Source organism: Manis javanica, chromosome 3 (genome assembly GCF_040802235.1).
Source record: "Manis javanica isolate MJ-LG chromosome 3, MJ_LKY, whole genome shotgun sequence".
NCBI classification, from domain to species: domain Eukaryota; kingdom Metazoa; phylum Chordata; class Mammalia; order Pholidota; family Manidae; genus Manis; species Manis javanica.
Genome location: NC_133158.1, coordinates 139,673,340 through 139,686,178, shown reverse-complemented (window position 1 = coordinate 139,686,178; position 12,839 = coordinate 139,673,340). Strand labels below are relative to the sequence as shown.

At 29.1% G+C, this 12,839-nt stretch overlaps 1 protein-coding gene across 1 annotated transcript in view; it reads right to left on the bottom strand.

The window, feature by feature from the left end:
* Positions 1-12,839, bottom strand: part of SI (sucrase-isomaltase) — an 84,353-nt gene that overhangs the window by 10,395 nt on the left and 61,119 nt on the right. The window contains exons 35-41 of the mRNA XM_073232134.1: positions 12,551-12,667; positions 9,633-9,720; positions 8,710-8,848; positions 3,328-3,461; positions 2,349-2,383; positions 2,144-2,260; positions 1,060-1,208 (exon numbers count right to left, since the gene is read on the bottom strand). Coding sequence (XP_073088235.1) covers positions 1,060-1,208; positions 2,144-2,260; positions 2,349-2,383; positions 3,328-3,461; positions 8,710-8,848; positions 9,633-9,720; positions 12,551-12,667 — 779 coding nt within the window. The remainder of the gene's footprint in view (positions 1-1,059; positions 1,209-2,143; positions 2,261-2,348; positions 2,384-3,327; positions 3,462-8,709; positions 8,849-9,632; positions 9,721-12,550; positions 12,668-12,839) is intronic.

Below are 12,839 nucleotides of genomic sequence, written 5' to 3'. Positions count from 1 at the left end.
GGGTCTCAGTTCAGGATTGATGTTTCAACTATTCTGGGAGGTTAATAGGGAGAAGACAATGGGGGTAAGTCTAGAAATGAAAGAAGCAAGAAATTAATAAATTTTTTTTCCAAAAATAAAGAAGAGATTATAGTAGACAAATAAATAAAACAACTAGAGAATAATTTGAATCTAGGAAGAGCTGTTTTTTTTTTTAAGAAAACTGTATTAGCCTATTATTAAAATAGAAGGCATATTGATGAACTTACTATTTTGGTAATATTATCTTGGGTACTATTGTTTAATATGAGTATTTACTGTTTACTTTTAATGGTTTATCAATAGTGCAATCTAATAAACCATCTCATTAAATTACTTTGGTAATACAGGGTGCATAGAAGTTAAGTATACCATGATTATTTCAAGTATTTTTTTAATTTTTCTTTGGATGTATGTTCTCTTTTTTATGACATCCACAATAAGAATTGGCACTTGTTTTAGAAATAGAAAAAACTAAAATTCTTGCAACTATGCTCCATAAAAGAGAATTTCCAGATTTGCTTATGTGTAAGTTTGAGCTTTAAGAAGTGAGTCCAAAACAGTTTTCTCAGGAGAATGTTAGAACTGTTCTGGGGTGCCCTGTTAGAGCACCTCCAGGAAGGGGTGGGATGGCCTTCCTCATTCAGGCATTTATGTATGGTAGACTTACTTAACTGCTGTAAACTTCATCTAATTCAATCAGAGATCTTATCTGCAATAATTTTTTTAAAATAATGTAATAAGGTAGGTAAATTATCTAATATCAACATTTGGTATACAGTTATTGTTAAGAAGTAATAAAATACTTCTTAATAACTTTTTAATAACTTTACTTTTTAATAAATGTCACATTTTTAATAGCATATATTAGCATTTACTAATAAATTGATTTATGCAAATGCTTATTGACCCAAAATGTACACTAAGATAACAATAAAAAAGTTTCCTATTTAAAATATTCTATATTGCACTATAAGAGATTATTGAATAAATTAAATGAAAGCACCCCTCTGTGGTAGGGAAAATAAACTTTGCACTTACTCATGTAAAAGGGGCCGGATAACAGTGCCGCCATAAGCATGAATTTCATGCATCTGTGTATAGAAATAGGGCAATAAAGTGTATCTAATATTTAGAATATTCCTTGACATTTCAGAAAAAGTTTTATTCCAGGAAGCAGGGTCTTGTCTCTGAAACAAAACAAAACAGTCATAAGCTTTGTCCTTGTTTAAATCATTTTCATAAAAATCTTATGAAATAGTATTTCTATTTCATACAGTGGAGATAGGAAGTGCAATGTTAATGTTTTAATAAGAAAAATACAAATAAAGCCATGGCTTAAGTTAGTTTAGGTAGTCATATGTAAAGAGCAGTTCACATGTGACTAGGTGACAAATACATTGTCACCTATGGTGATACTTAGTGTTAGGGTTAAAGTTTAGGATATAAATAGATTGTTATGCAAACTAGATTGAAATAAACAGAGACATGCAAAGACAATCATGGTGACCCTTTCTTCTGAATTTCACTGAAAGTCATATCCCAAATTTAGAGCTTAGTTAGATATTGCCTCTAGTTGTTTATACTTTTCCATATTTTTTACTCCAGAATATTCTCACTCCAGAATATTTAGCTTCTCTAATTTAGTCAGACGTATGGTTGTGCCACCACATAGGAATTAATTCTCATAATTACTTTTCTTTCTTTTCCCTCAATTTCACAACTCATTATTTTAAACTTTGCCTTTAAATCTGTCCACTTCATGAATTAAGAGTAGAATTTGCAATGATTTTTCACTTTTAATTATTTCATTGGAGGCTGATTTTTTAAAATTGTTCTGTCCCAGTTTGGAAGACAGTTTATTTGTTGTTTTTTGGTTTTCCCTGCTACTCCGAAATTATACAGAACAGTTAAGTATGCCAGTTAACCAAGTCTTGAACCCAAAAGTATAAAGAAAAGTAACCCACACCTGAATATTCTCAAAGTAATGAGCTGAGATACCCTCAGTAACTGTGAAGAGTTTCAAAGAATTCCTCTGGAAACCAGCCAGGGAAGATGAATTCTATTGAAAAACTTCTAAACTTATGGAGGGAAAGAAATGCAAGTAAATGTGTTAGTTACATACTTTAGTAAATGCAACGTTGTGATTTCTTGAATATGGATAAAATGCTCCAAGTTGCATCCAGCGGGCACAGAGCTGATATTCTGAATTGTTGAAGAAACCACAGATATCTGCTCCAGTCTAAAATATATTGTTATATTAATTAATTTCAATAGTTTGTTTCCTAATATTTACAAGCCATGAAGATAAAAGGAATAGAGCTACTTACATATGATATTCCAAAGAGACTAAATTCCATCATACCTAAAAACGTTAGGAAAAAAGTCTTAGTTACTATTTCATTTATTTTGATATTTTCTTTTTTGTATTTGAAAAATTTCCATTTCTAACATCACCTCTAATTCAATAAAATATTTCTCAGATTACATTTCTTCTTGTAATATTCATAAATTTTTTTGCTTTACAGTGTTGACCTTTATAAAAACAAGACTCTATATGTTTTGTTGACACTTTCAAGATGACATATTTAAAGCACAAAACTGTTATGAACACATGGAAGTATAAGAAGAAAGTGGCAGTGGTTTCCTTGGTCTCATTTTTTAAAATAAAATGTTGTCTCTGTAATTATTAACAATAGGTTTCACCATTTGAAACAAATTCCTTTTAAACTTCAGTGAAATAGAATGTATATGATTTCTCAGTTCTTCTTTTAAAGGAATGTTTCTAAACATTAAGTGCTTTCCTAGAATCCTAATATAAATAGTAAATAAATTTTAGGACTAGATCTGAAACAGAAAAGTATCTGTTTGCCCTTTAAAATGATAATGTTTTATTTACTTTTTCCAACCATGGTCAAAAACTCTGTCAAAATTTAGGTTGAAGTGCTTCTAATTCTTTATGATTTATAAGTGATTCTTATTCCATAGAATCAAGAATTTCCGTTCATTTCTATTCTTAGCTCTAAATGGCATCTTTCTGAACTCCTGCCATTTCTAGCCAGGAAGCTGTGACCAAAAGGGATGAAATTATTTCTCAAAATAAACTAGTTGTATACCATTAGTTTTTACACAGCACCCCAGATTCTGCTTCCTGCTACACTGCCTATTCATGACGCTCTTTGTCATAAAACATGATGCCAAAGACCTATTTCTGAGAAGAACTTATAAGGTATATGAACTAACACCAGCAAAAGTGAATAACTAATGGAAAACTCAAAAGTATAACGATAAAAATAGTGACTCACATACCAATGATCGATTTGTCCAAATTGTCCCATCGTGCATAGTTGTCTCCCAGCCAGTGGCCCCCCCATTGTCCTGAAGTAGGATATGTGGAACGAGAAATAACAATTCCTCTTTTGCCAGTTGTCTTCTGCAGTGCACTGAATTAGATGAAGAAGGATGTATGAGTTTTTACACAAGGTATTTTCTTCAGATATTTCTATTTATGACCAATTCATTAAAAAAGATATTTGATTCATGGTGTCTACATTTTCTCTTGTTACAGCTAGCTTTTTATGAGTCATACTCATTACACTACAAATTCCTCACAGGGATGAAGGACATCTTTTCTTCCAACATACACCAGTGACATGTGTAAGTGGCCTTTATCATTCTGCACAATGTATTTAACTATTGATATTATCATATCAACTAACTAATCATATTGTGAGTTTTTTAATAAATTCATTTTATTGTATGTAAATGTGTTACCTTAAATAAAAATCTGGGCTCTAACTATTGGTTGCTCCAACCATCTTAATTATAATTTGTCAATACTTATTCTCCATATTACTCTGCAGAGAATCTATGCTATAATATTCCCTGTTTTAGAGGGTAGTTCAAAGAGAGCAAGCCTTTCCAGGAGCTTAAAAATAAAAATAATTGTTCTATTTCAAGCACAGAATCTATCCAAAGCCAGATCTCAAGAGAACGGATTTTACAAATTAGGTCATATTTTTTTCATTTCTCCCCTCATCGGTCTTCAGAGAGTGACATAATGACTTATGCATTTTATAAGATATTCTAGTGTTAACAATAATATAATACATGCAGTGTTTTATGTTATCTGCATTTCTCTCTCTAATACTATAAGAGTATCTAAAATAGAAAAATATCATGTTAATTCTATATATAAAATATAATTATGCCAAGTATAATTTTATATACACTTAGACATAAATTATACTATATATAAAAATACATAATATAAAATCAAATAAATATAATACATATAATTTATAATTATATACAACATATAATTAAATATACATTAAAAGTATTTTTATATATTCCCTATAATTGATATTATATATAAAATTCCAGTTTATAAAATTGGGAATAAAATGTTTGATTTTATATTATTCAAAGTAAAATGTATATGAATTGATAGCTTTTTTCCAGAACTACATCAGGAAAAAATACTTCAAATACCTAGTTAAGATTTTACAATTCACTAAGATAATCATTACCCTATTACAGCATGGACCACAGTGTTCATACTGATTTGTTTATATATAAAGCTTTTTCAGTGAAACCATGAGATTCCTGAGATTGCTAAGGACAATATCTTAATCTACTTTGTATTACTTAAACCATATATTGTGCTTGGCCTATAAAAAAGTAGCTCAAGAAACTTATTATCAACTAACGAATATCTCAAATCAAAATGATAGGAAACTAAAAATGTTTTAAACAGACATAAATTGATATACTGAATTACCCATTGATAATAGAGACATTGTATTTGCTAACTCAAAATTTCTACTAGTATATATGTCTCTTGTTTAAAAAATCAATTAAGAAAATCATCTTTATTGCTTCCTATCCTGTAACAAATATAAAGGATCTAGTCAATTTAGGAACAATATACTTCATATACATGCCATATATTTTCTGACATTTAATAAGAAATGAATGCGTATTTATACAAAGGATAAAAGAATTGATCAACCTAGAAATTTAGATTAAAAATTCAAACTCAAATTTAAAATTTAAATCATTAAAAATTAAAATGTTTGTTTAATCTGCAAACATTAATTTTAGTTAACTAATATAAGGATTATTTACAAGGATGGATTGTCCCAATTTCTTAATTTATTCACATGCAAGAGGTACATATTTTTTAATGATTTTTTTTCTATTGTATTTATTATTTCTGCAAAACTTCTTTACTGAGCCTTTAAATTAATAACTGAATATGTGCCTTGTAATATTTTTGATGGAGAATTATGTATAAAGTATTTTCTCAATAATTTCCTTTTATGAGAAGTCTAATCTCTTGCATTAGAAGAATCTCCTCCATAACCATTCATAGAACATTTCCTGTGAGATATCATTTGATCATTTGTTGCCACTGAAAATATATAATTTAAAGTCCCATAAGTATAAATATTTTCTAAATATTTCTGATGTTTCATATTTTAGTTTAGTCACAGTGAACTTATTTTTAAAAAATACTTCTCAACCATAAAACAGTTTGTCCTCTGTTACCAGATTGCTGGAAAATTCAGCTTATAGATAGGATTTTAATGTGTTACAGAAATATTTTTGAATGTTTATAATTGTCTACATGAGCGTTTTTTTGGAGAGTAATTAGGAAATTATAAAAATATTTTAAATTACTGGAAAAAAGTCCTTCTAAAGGGAAAACTGTGTTTACAAGAGTGGATGATGTGAAAGGAGAACATTAAATTAAATTTTTAAAAATATTTAATAGTTTCTAACAACAAATAAATATCTTTACTTTGTCTTTGCTACTAAAGATAATTTCAAATTAATCCAATTTCCTATTTTTTTTTCAGAAGTCACATTTTGTTTCTTTTGGTATCATTAATATAAAATCACATGGTCAACATTGTGGTTACTAGATTTTCCCCATTATCAAGTCCCCACCAGATACCCCCTTTACAGTCACTGTCCATCAGCGTAGTAAGATGCTATAGAATCACTACTTGTCTTCTCTGTTCTATACTGTGCCCCCACTACATTATGTTATTGTTTTTAATTGATGGTAAAATCAAATGATAAGTATATACCAGATACTTCTATTTTTGATTTAATGGTATTAAATTATTTGAAGGTTATTACAAGATTGTTTTTCTCAATATTATTTAATAATTTTCTGAAGAGTAAAGATTTTATTGAATTAATCCATAGCAAAACATTCAGTATTATATATTCAATATCTATTAGAAACAGTAACTTGCCTATTTCACATCACAAAGACTCATATTAGATCAGAAGATATAATTTCAGTTTTAGTTGCAGGGTTGGAGAGCCAAGTTTTTTGTAACTGAAATATTTTCATTGTTTTTGAGTGCATAAAAATCCTTAAATTTGAAATTTCCTTTAGTGAGAAGATAGTGTGAAAGTAGTTTAATGGATTCAGGTCTCATTTTTTTAAAACAATATCAATATTAAACTCAGCTATATTAATCAGAAAGTAATATCTATGAGACATATGTTCAGTATTTGTTCAGAGGACTAACAGTTAATTAATAGAAAGTAAATCTGAAAACCATGAGAACTTCAAATTCCATTTATTTTTGTCTACACTAGTGTAATTTTTCATTTAAAAAGTTGTAAGAAGAGGCCACTTCCTATAGTGTACAATTCCTCACCTCAAGAATGCACTCTTAATTTTCCAGGCAGATACATTAAACCTAAAAAATCAATATTATTGGTCAACTCACTGGTGGTCAACTCACCAGTGTCTAGGAATAACCCAGAAAATAATTTATATCTATTGACCTTTTTATTCCATTCTAAATTATTATTATAAAAGTATTAGGCATTTAGTTAAAAATTATATATTTAAATTGAAAACTGAAAACTTTTTGAGTAGGATTGAATAAGAAACTTTTTCAATTTCCACTGGTATCCAAGGTTCTTTCTCTAAAATTGTTTTCAATTTTTCAAGCTGATTATTTTCTGTTTCTGAATCCACTCATTCTATTCTTTCCTTGGTTTGTTTGTCTCATGTTAAGTGAAAAGCACAGTAGCAAGAATAGTTGGATGTCAAACTTTCTTGAAAGAAAGTCACAAAGAAGATACAATGAAATGCTAGAGAATGGATGTCTTGAAGAAGAAAAGTGTTTAATCCTTTCAGGTTTCCCCAGTGATAAATAAAAAGTCTTTCCTCTGTGTTGTTTGCTTAAATATAAATATCATTTACTTTCAGTGCCTTTTAATATTTATCAGTGTCTTTAAGCATATGATGACTCTATTTAGTCTCTAAAATTTCTAAAGGAGAATTCAGCAACATTTTTTTGTATAACTAAAAAAATTAGATATCAAGAATCTTTTTTATCTAAAACATGAAAAATATATGACTATGTAAATCAGGCTATTTCTAAGTCAACATTTAAAACTTAGTAATCTGTTTAAATTTAAAATGTGATTGAAACTTCTACTGAAAAACGTTGTGGACAGAAGCAGAGTTAACATTATTAAAGAAAAGTATTATGCTTTTACATTAAGGGATGTTCTTCAGAAGATTGTACCAATATTTTCCATAATGTTATTTAAGAGTTAAAGTGGATTTTAAACATCTCCAAATACCTTTGTATATCAACTATTTAGAAATTTACCTATAATTCCCTACAACTTCTTAAATAATTCCCATATTTTAGGTTGAAAACGAGTCTGGTGCTAGAAATGAGATAAGCATGTTTCACTGAGTGAGGAAATATTTCCCATGGTCTTTACTCCAAAATGCTTTTCATTCTTCCACCAATTTCAGTCATATATTACAGCAGTGTTTCAACACTGAATGCTAATTAGAACAACCTGGGAAATTTTTAAAAAATTCAGATGCTTAAGCTATAGTACAGACCAATTAAATCAGCATTTACTGAAAATCTCCTGGTGGTTACAATGTGCAGTTAGGAACCAGTGATCTAGAGCTTCACTGTGTAATATGGCAGCTGCTAAGAACATGGGGCTATTTGAGTTTACCTTTGTTAAAATTAAACACAATTTAAAATTCCATCCTTGAATTATCAACTAGTCTCGTTGCTTACATGCTATATATGGCTAGTAGCTACCATATTGGACAACCCAGAATTAAATAACATTTCTATCATTGCAGGAAGATTTTTAGACAGTGCTAATAAACACGTGAAACTCAAAGACTCGCCTGTGTTCCATCATCACTGGCCTTACAGAAGAGTTTGTTTAATATAACATTGAAGTTTAAGCTCCAGATCATTCACACATACTCTAATTTGCTAATAATGGGTTTAAATAACAGTTAGCCAACTTTAATGTTTTAACTAATAATATCAAATTACATATTATTTACTCATTTCCTCATTAAAAACAATCCATTGAGCACCTACTATTTGCTAGGCACTTTGCTACTATGAGGTGGATACATGGTGGGGAACAAAATAAAAATCATTCAGTATTCTTTTTGGATTAGGGTAAAGACTTAAAACAATGATACATGAGAAAGTAAGGAGAGAGAGAAAAATGCAATTATTCTAAGTGGGATGGAACAAGTAAGTCACAGAGAATATTGAGAAGGAAAATGTTATCAGATAAAGGCAGTAGGGAAGAACACTTAAGGTAGGTATTATTAAATCTAATATCTCAAAGATACTAAGAGTAATTATGAGCATTGCTTACTCATAAGTAGGTTTCATTTGTGACCATCCATATAAATTATGAACATTGTAATGCAAAACTGATGATCCATCACTAAGAATTTGTTCAGTCTCCATACACATAGTTCTGAAATGTAATCCAGCACTTCTTTTTGTGATATCTGGAGAGAACCAATGAAAAATGAAAGGTCTGATTCAATTACAATCGTGACTGAAAAATAGGTGAAAAATTTTACTGAGTAAAAAAAATGTTATTGATGACATGAATTTAAAAACCCTGAAAAATGAGTGTACTCCTAAATGTTTACTATATTTTACACATTTAGACAAGAAATAAAGATTAAATAAATTTTTATTAAAAATATTCATTTGATAGCATGAAACCTTGGGGTTAAACACCAGGTGAATGTATAACAACACTATTTTTTGATTCACTTTTTCTCAGTCAAAAATTTGTTTCAGGGCTTTGCCATCACTTTAGATGTTAACAGTTTATGAGCTTTATTACCTATATAAGAGCATGAGAATATACATCGAAGGAATAGACCTTTCCCCCCTAGGTCAGGAACTAAAGAAATGTTGTTACATTCTTTCATTTTTTTCATAGTAAAGAAAAAGGTTTCAAAGTCTTTTATGAAAGCTTTTAGTTTTTTTGCCTTAAAGAATATTGAGAATTTTCAAACCTGGAAAGATACTTAAGGAAATCAAAATAACAATTTCTAGCAAACTTAAAAATGTGTTCACATGGATAAAGCATGTTTCTTGATTTTTCTTCTTTAAAGAGTATTAAATAATATTGGTAATGGGTTAAGGTGCAGTCTTGTGTATAGATAGGTAGTGAGAATTGGGGATGTGAGTCTTGTTCTCTACATCATAAAATATATAAATCTGGTTAATAATAAGTAATAACATGATAAGTTCAAAGACATAGCAACAATATTGTACCTGGTATATAAGGTGGATAATTTAGCTCTGTATTTCTGCATTGATAAGTAACTGTTCCACTTACAAAACTTGATGGTTCATTCATATCCTTTAAGAAAAAGAGAAAAGTAAACAAAAAACAAATTTAGAGAAAGAACAAAGCTGGAGGTATCATGAACCCTGATTTTAAACTATACTAAAAGCTACTGTAATCAAAACAGTATGCTACTGGAATAAAAATAGACACACAGATAAATGGAAGAGAATAAAAAGTCCAGTAAAAGAAAAAAAAAACCTCATGCTTATATGGCCAATAATCTGTGACACAGGAGGCAGGAATATACAATGGGAGAAAGGCACTCTCTTCAATAAATGGTGTGGGAAAAACTGACCAGCTACATGCAAAAAGATAAAACTGTATCAGTGTCTTATTATCATACACAAAAATGATCTCAAAAAAGACTAAAGACCTGAAAATATAAAGCTCCTAGAATAAAATACAGGCAGTAAACACCTGAACATCAACACTAGTCATTTTTTTCGAGTTATGTCTCCCTGAGCAAGGGAAGCAAAAGAAAAAATAAATAAGTGGGACTACATCAAACTAAAAAACTTCAGCATAGCCCAGGAAACATCAACAAAACAAAAAGACAACTTACTGAACAGAAAAAGATATCTGCCAATGATATATCTGATAATGGGCTAATATCTAAAATATATAAAGAACCCATACAACTCAACACCAAAAACAAACAATTTGATTAAAAAATGGGCAGCAGATGTAATTAGATGTTTTTCCAAAGAAGTCATACAGATGGCCAATAGGCACATGAAAGGTGATCAGCATCATTAATCACCAGAGAACTGCAAATTAAAACCACAACAAGATATCACCTCATACCATTCTAGAATGGCAATTATCAAAAAGATAAGAAATAACAAATGTTGGAGAGAATATAGAGAAAAGAGAAACTTGTGCACTGTTAGTGGGACTGTAAACTGGTGCAGCCACTATGGAAAACAATACCATATGACCCAGTAATTTTATTTCTGGGTATTTATATAAAGAAAACAAAATCATTAATTCAGAAAGATACATGCGCCCTTCCCTGTGTTACTGTAGCATTATTTACAATAGCTAAGACATAGAATCAACTTATTGACCACTGAAGATGAATGGATAAAGAAGATGTGTTACATATAGACAATAGATTATTATTCAGGCATAAAAAAGAATGAAATCTTGCCATTTGCAAGAACATGAATGGACCTAGAGAGTATTATATTAAATGAAATACCATCTGATTTCACTTATAACTAGAATATAAAAAAAAATGAACAAACAACAAAAGAGGAATATACTCATAAACAGAAGAGAATGGAGGTTTCCATATGAAAGGGTATGGGAATGGGTGAAATAGATAAAGGGGATGAAGGTATAACCTGCCAATTATAAAATATATTTTATAAAATTATAAAATCACAAGGATGAAAGTACAGACTAAGGCATATAATCAATAATATTGTAATATCTCTGTATTATGACAGATGTTAACTACACTTATTATGGTAAGCATTTAGTAATGCATATAACTATTATATCACAATTTTGTACCTGAGACCAATAATGTGTATCAACCATAATTCAATTTAAAAAATTAACTAGAAAAAACAAAAACAAATATGGAAAGTAATTGTCAAAAGGACTAAAAGAGCCAATAAATTAAAATAGCATATTTGAATAATAGCACATTTATTATTCTAAAAAGCAAAACAAAAACAGCATTTTAATAATATCAAAGAATTTAGTTTAGCTCAGTAATTCTTTTTTACAATTCATGCCTCCTTTGAAAAACACAAAAGACCCTATTTTTCTCTGTAGATATAATATACATATAAAAGTGAATAGTTTTCTGTTTTTCCAGACATAAAATTAAGTTACTATAATATATAGTCCCCCATATCTTTCTTTCCACCTCTACCCTGAAGCCTTGTATCTACTGCTTTTTTCCAAAAGCCATGGTCTGTGATTTTTCAAAACAAAAGATATAGTTTACAAATACAGAAACTTCAAAGATTATCTCTATTGAGCAAACATTTCATGATTTCAGTAGACATATAAAGGAGCCATCACCTAACTATATAAATTAGCTATTACTTAAAGGTGATACCTCCATGAGAAAAAAGGTTATCTTTTCTAGGTCAAGATAACATTCTTGGGAGTATATTTAATATAATCCCTTATAGTACATAACTTTATAAATAAATTAAACCTATATTTCTAATTAATTAAGAAACTATGCTTTATACAAATTTATGTATAAGGCTTGCACATAACAGTACCTCTATAAAGGTTTTCTCAATTAAAAAATGAGTAAATAAATGCATGATTATTGAAAAATCTACTGAGTAAGAAATGTCACCTCCAAAAAAATTGAGAAGTATTTTGTAAAATCTCCTGCATTAAATATTTACTTGTGTTAAATTCTTTTTTATGCAAAATTATATTACTAAAAATCTTTACACTAGTATTTTAAAGTTACCCTTAAATTTAGGAGGTTGTTTGAAGGATAATTTTGCTAAGCTTGTAAGATTATGATTTTTTATAACAAAGACTGACAATTGAATGTGAGATTTTTTCGTACATTAAATGAAAATAAAATAAATGTTTATGAGCATGTATGAATGGTAAAAAAAAGTGTTTATTTTCTTTTCTTTGTGAAGTTGAAAATATTCAATAGGAAATAACACATACATAAATTGAGTTGTTAAAACTGTATTTTAACAGTCCTTTGCATAAGAAAGTTCTACAGATAAAATGAGTGAGCTAATTTTCACAGAGTATACTTTGTTGATATTATTAGAATTTAGTAAGAAATTTTTCATAATCACTACACAATAAGCAACTTAAAATAAAAAATTGCTCAAAGTTTACTTACAATCCACAAACCATCAAATTTCATCTGGTTATTGTAGAAATCATTAATTTCCCTTGCCCACCACTCTACTGTGGAATTCCTGAAGAAATCTGGAAAAGCTACATGGGCTCTGGAAGCCTGTAAAAACAAAATTCAGACCCATATGTAGAAAGTGATAGAGAGACTACATGTGTCTAAGTCAGACATTTATTAATCTGTCAGATTCACAAATTGTGCACAAGTAAAAATGAAGGCAACCTGATCTCAACTTGAAGTATATGATGTATATTATTTTCCTCTAACTGTCCCA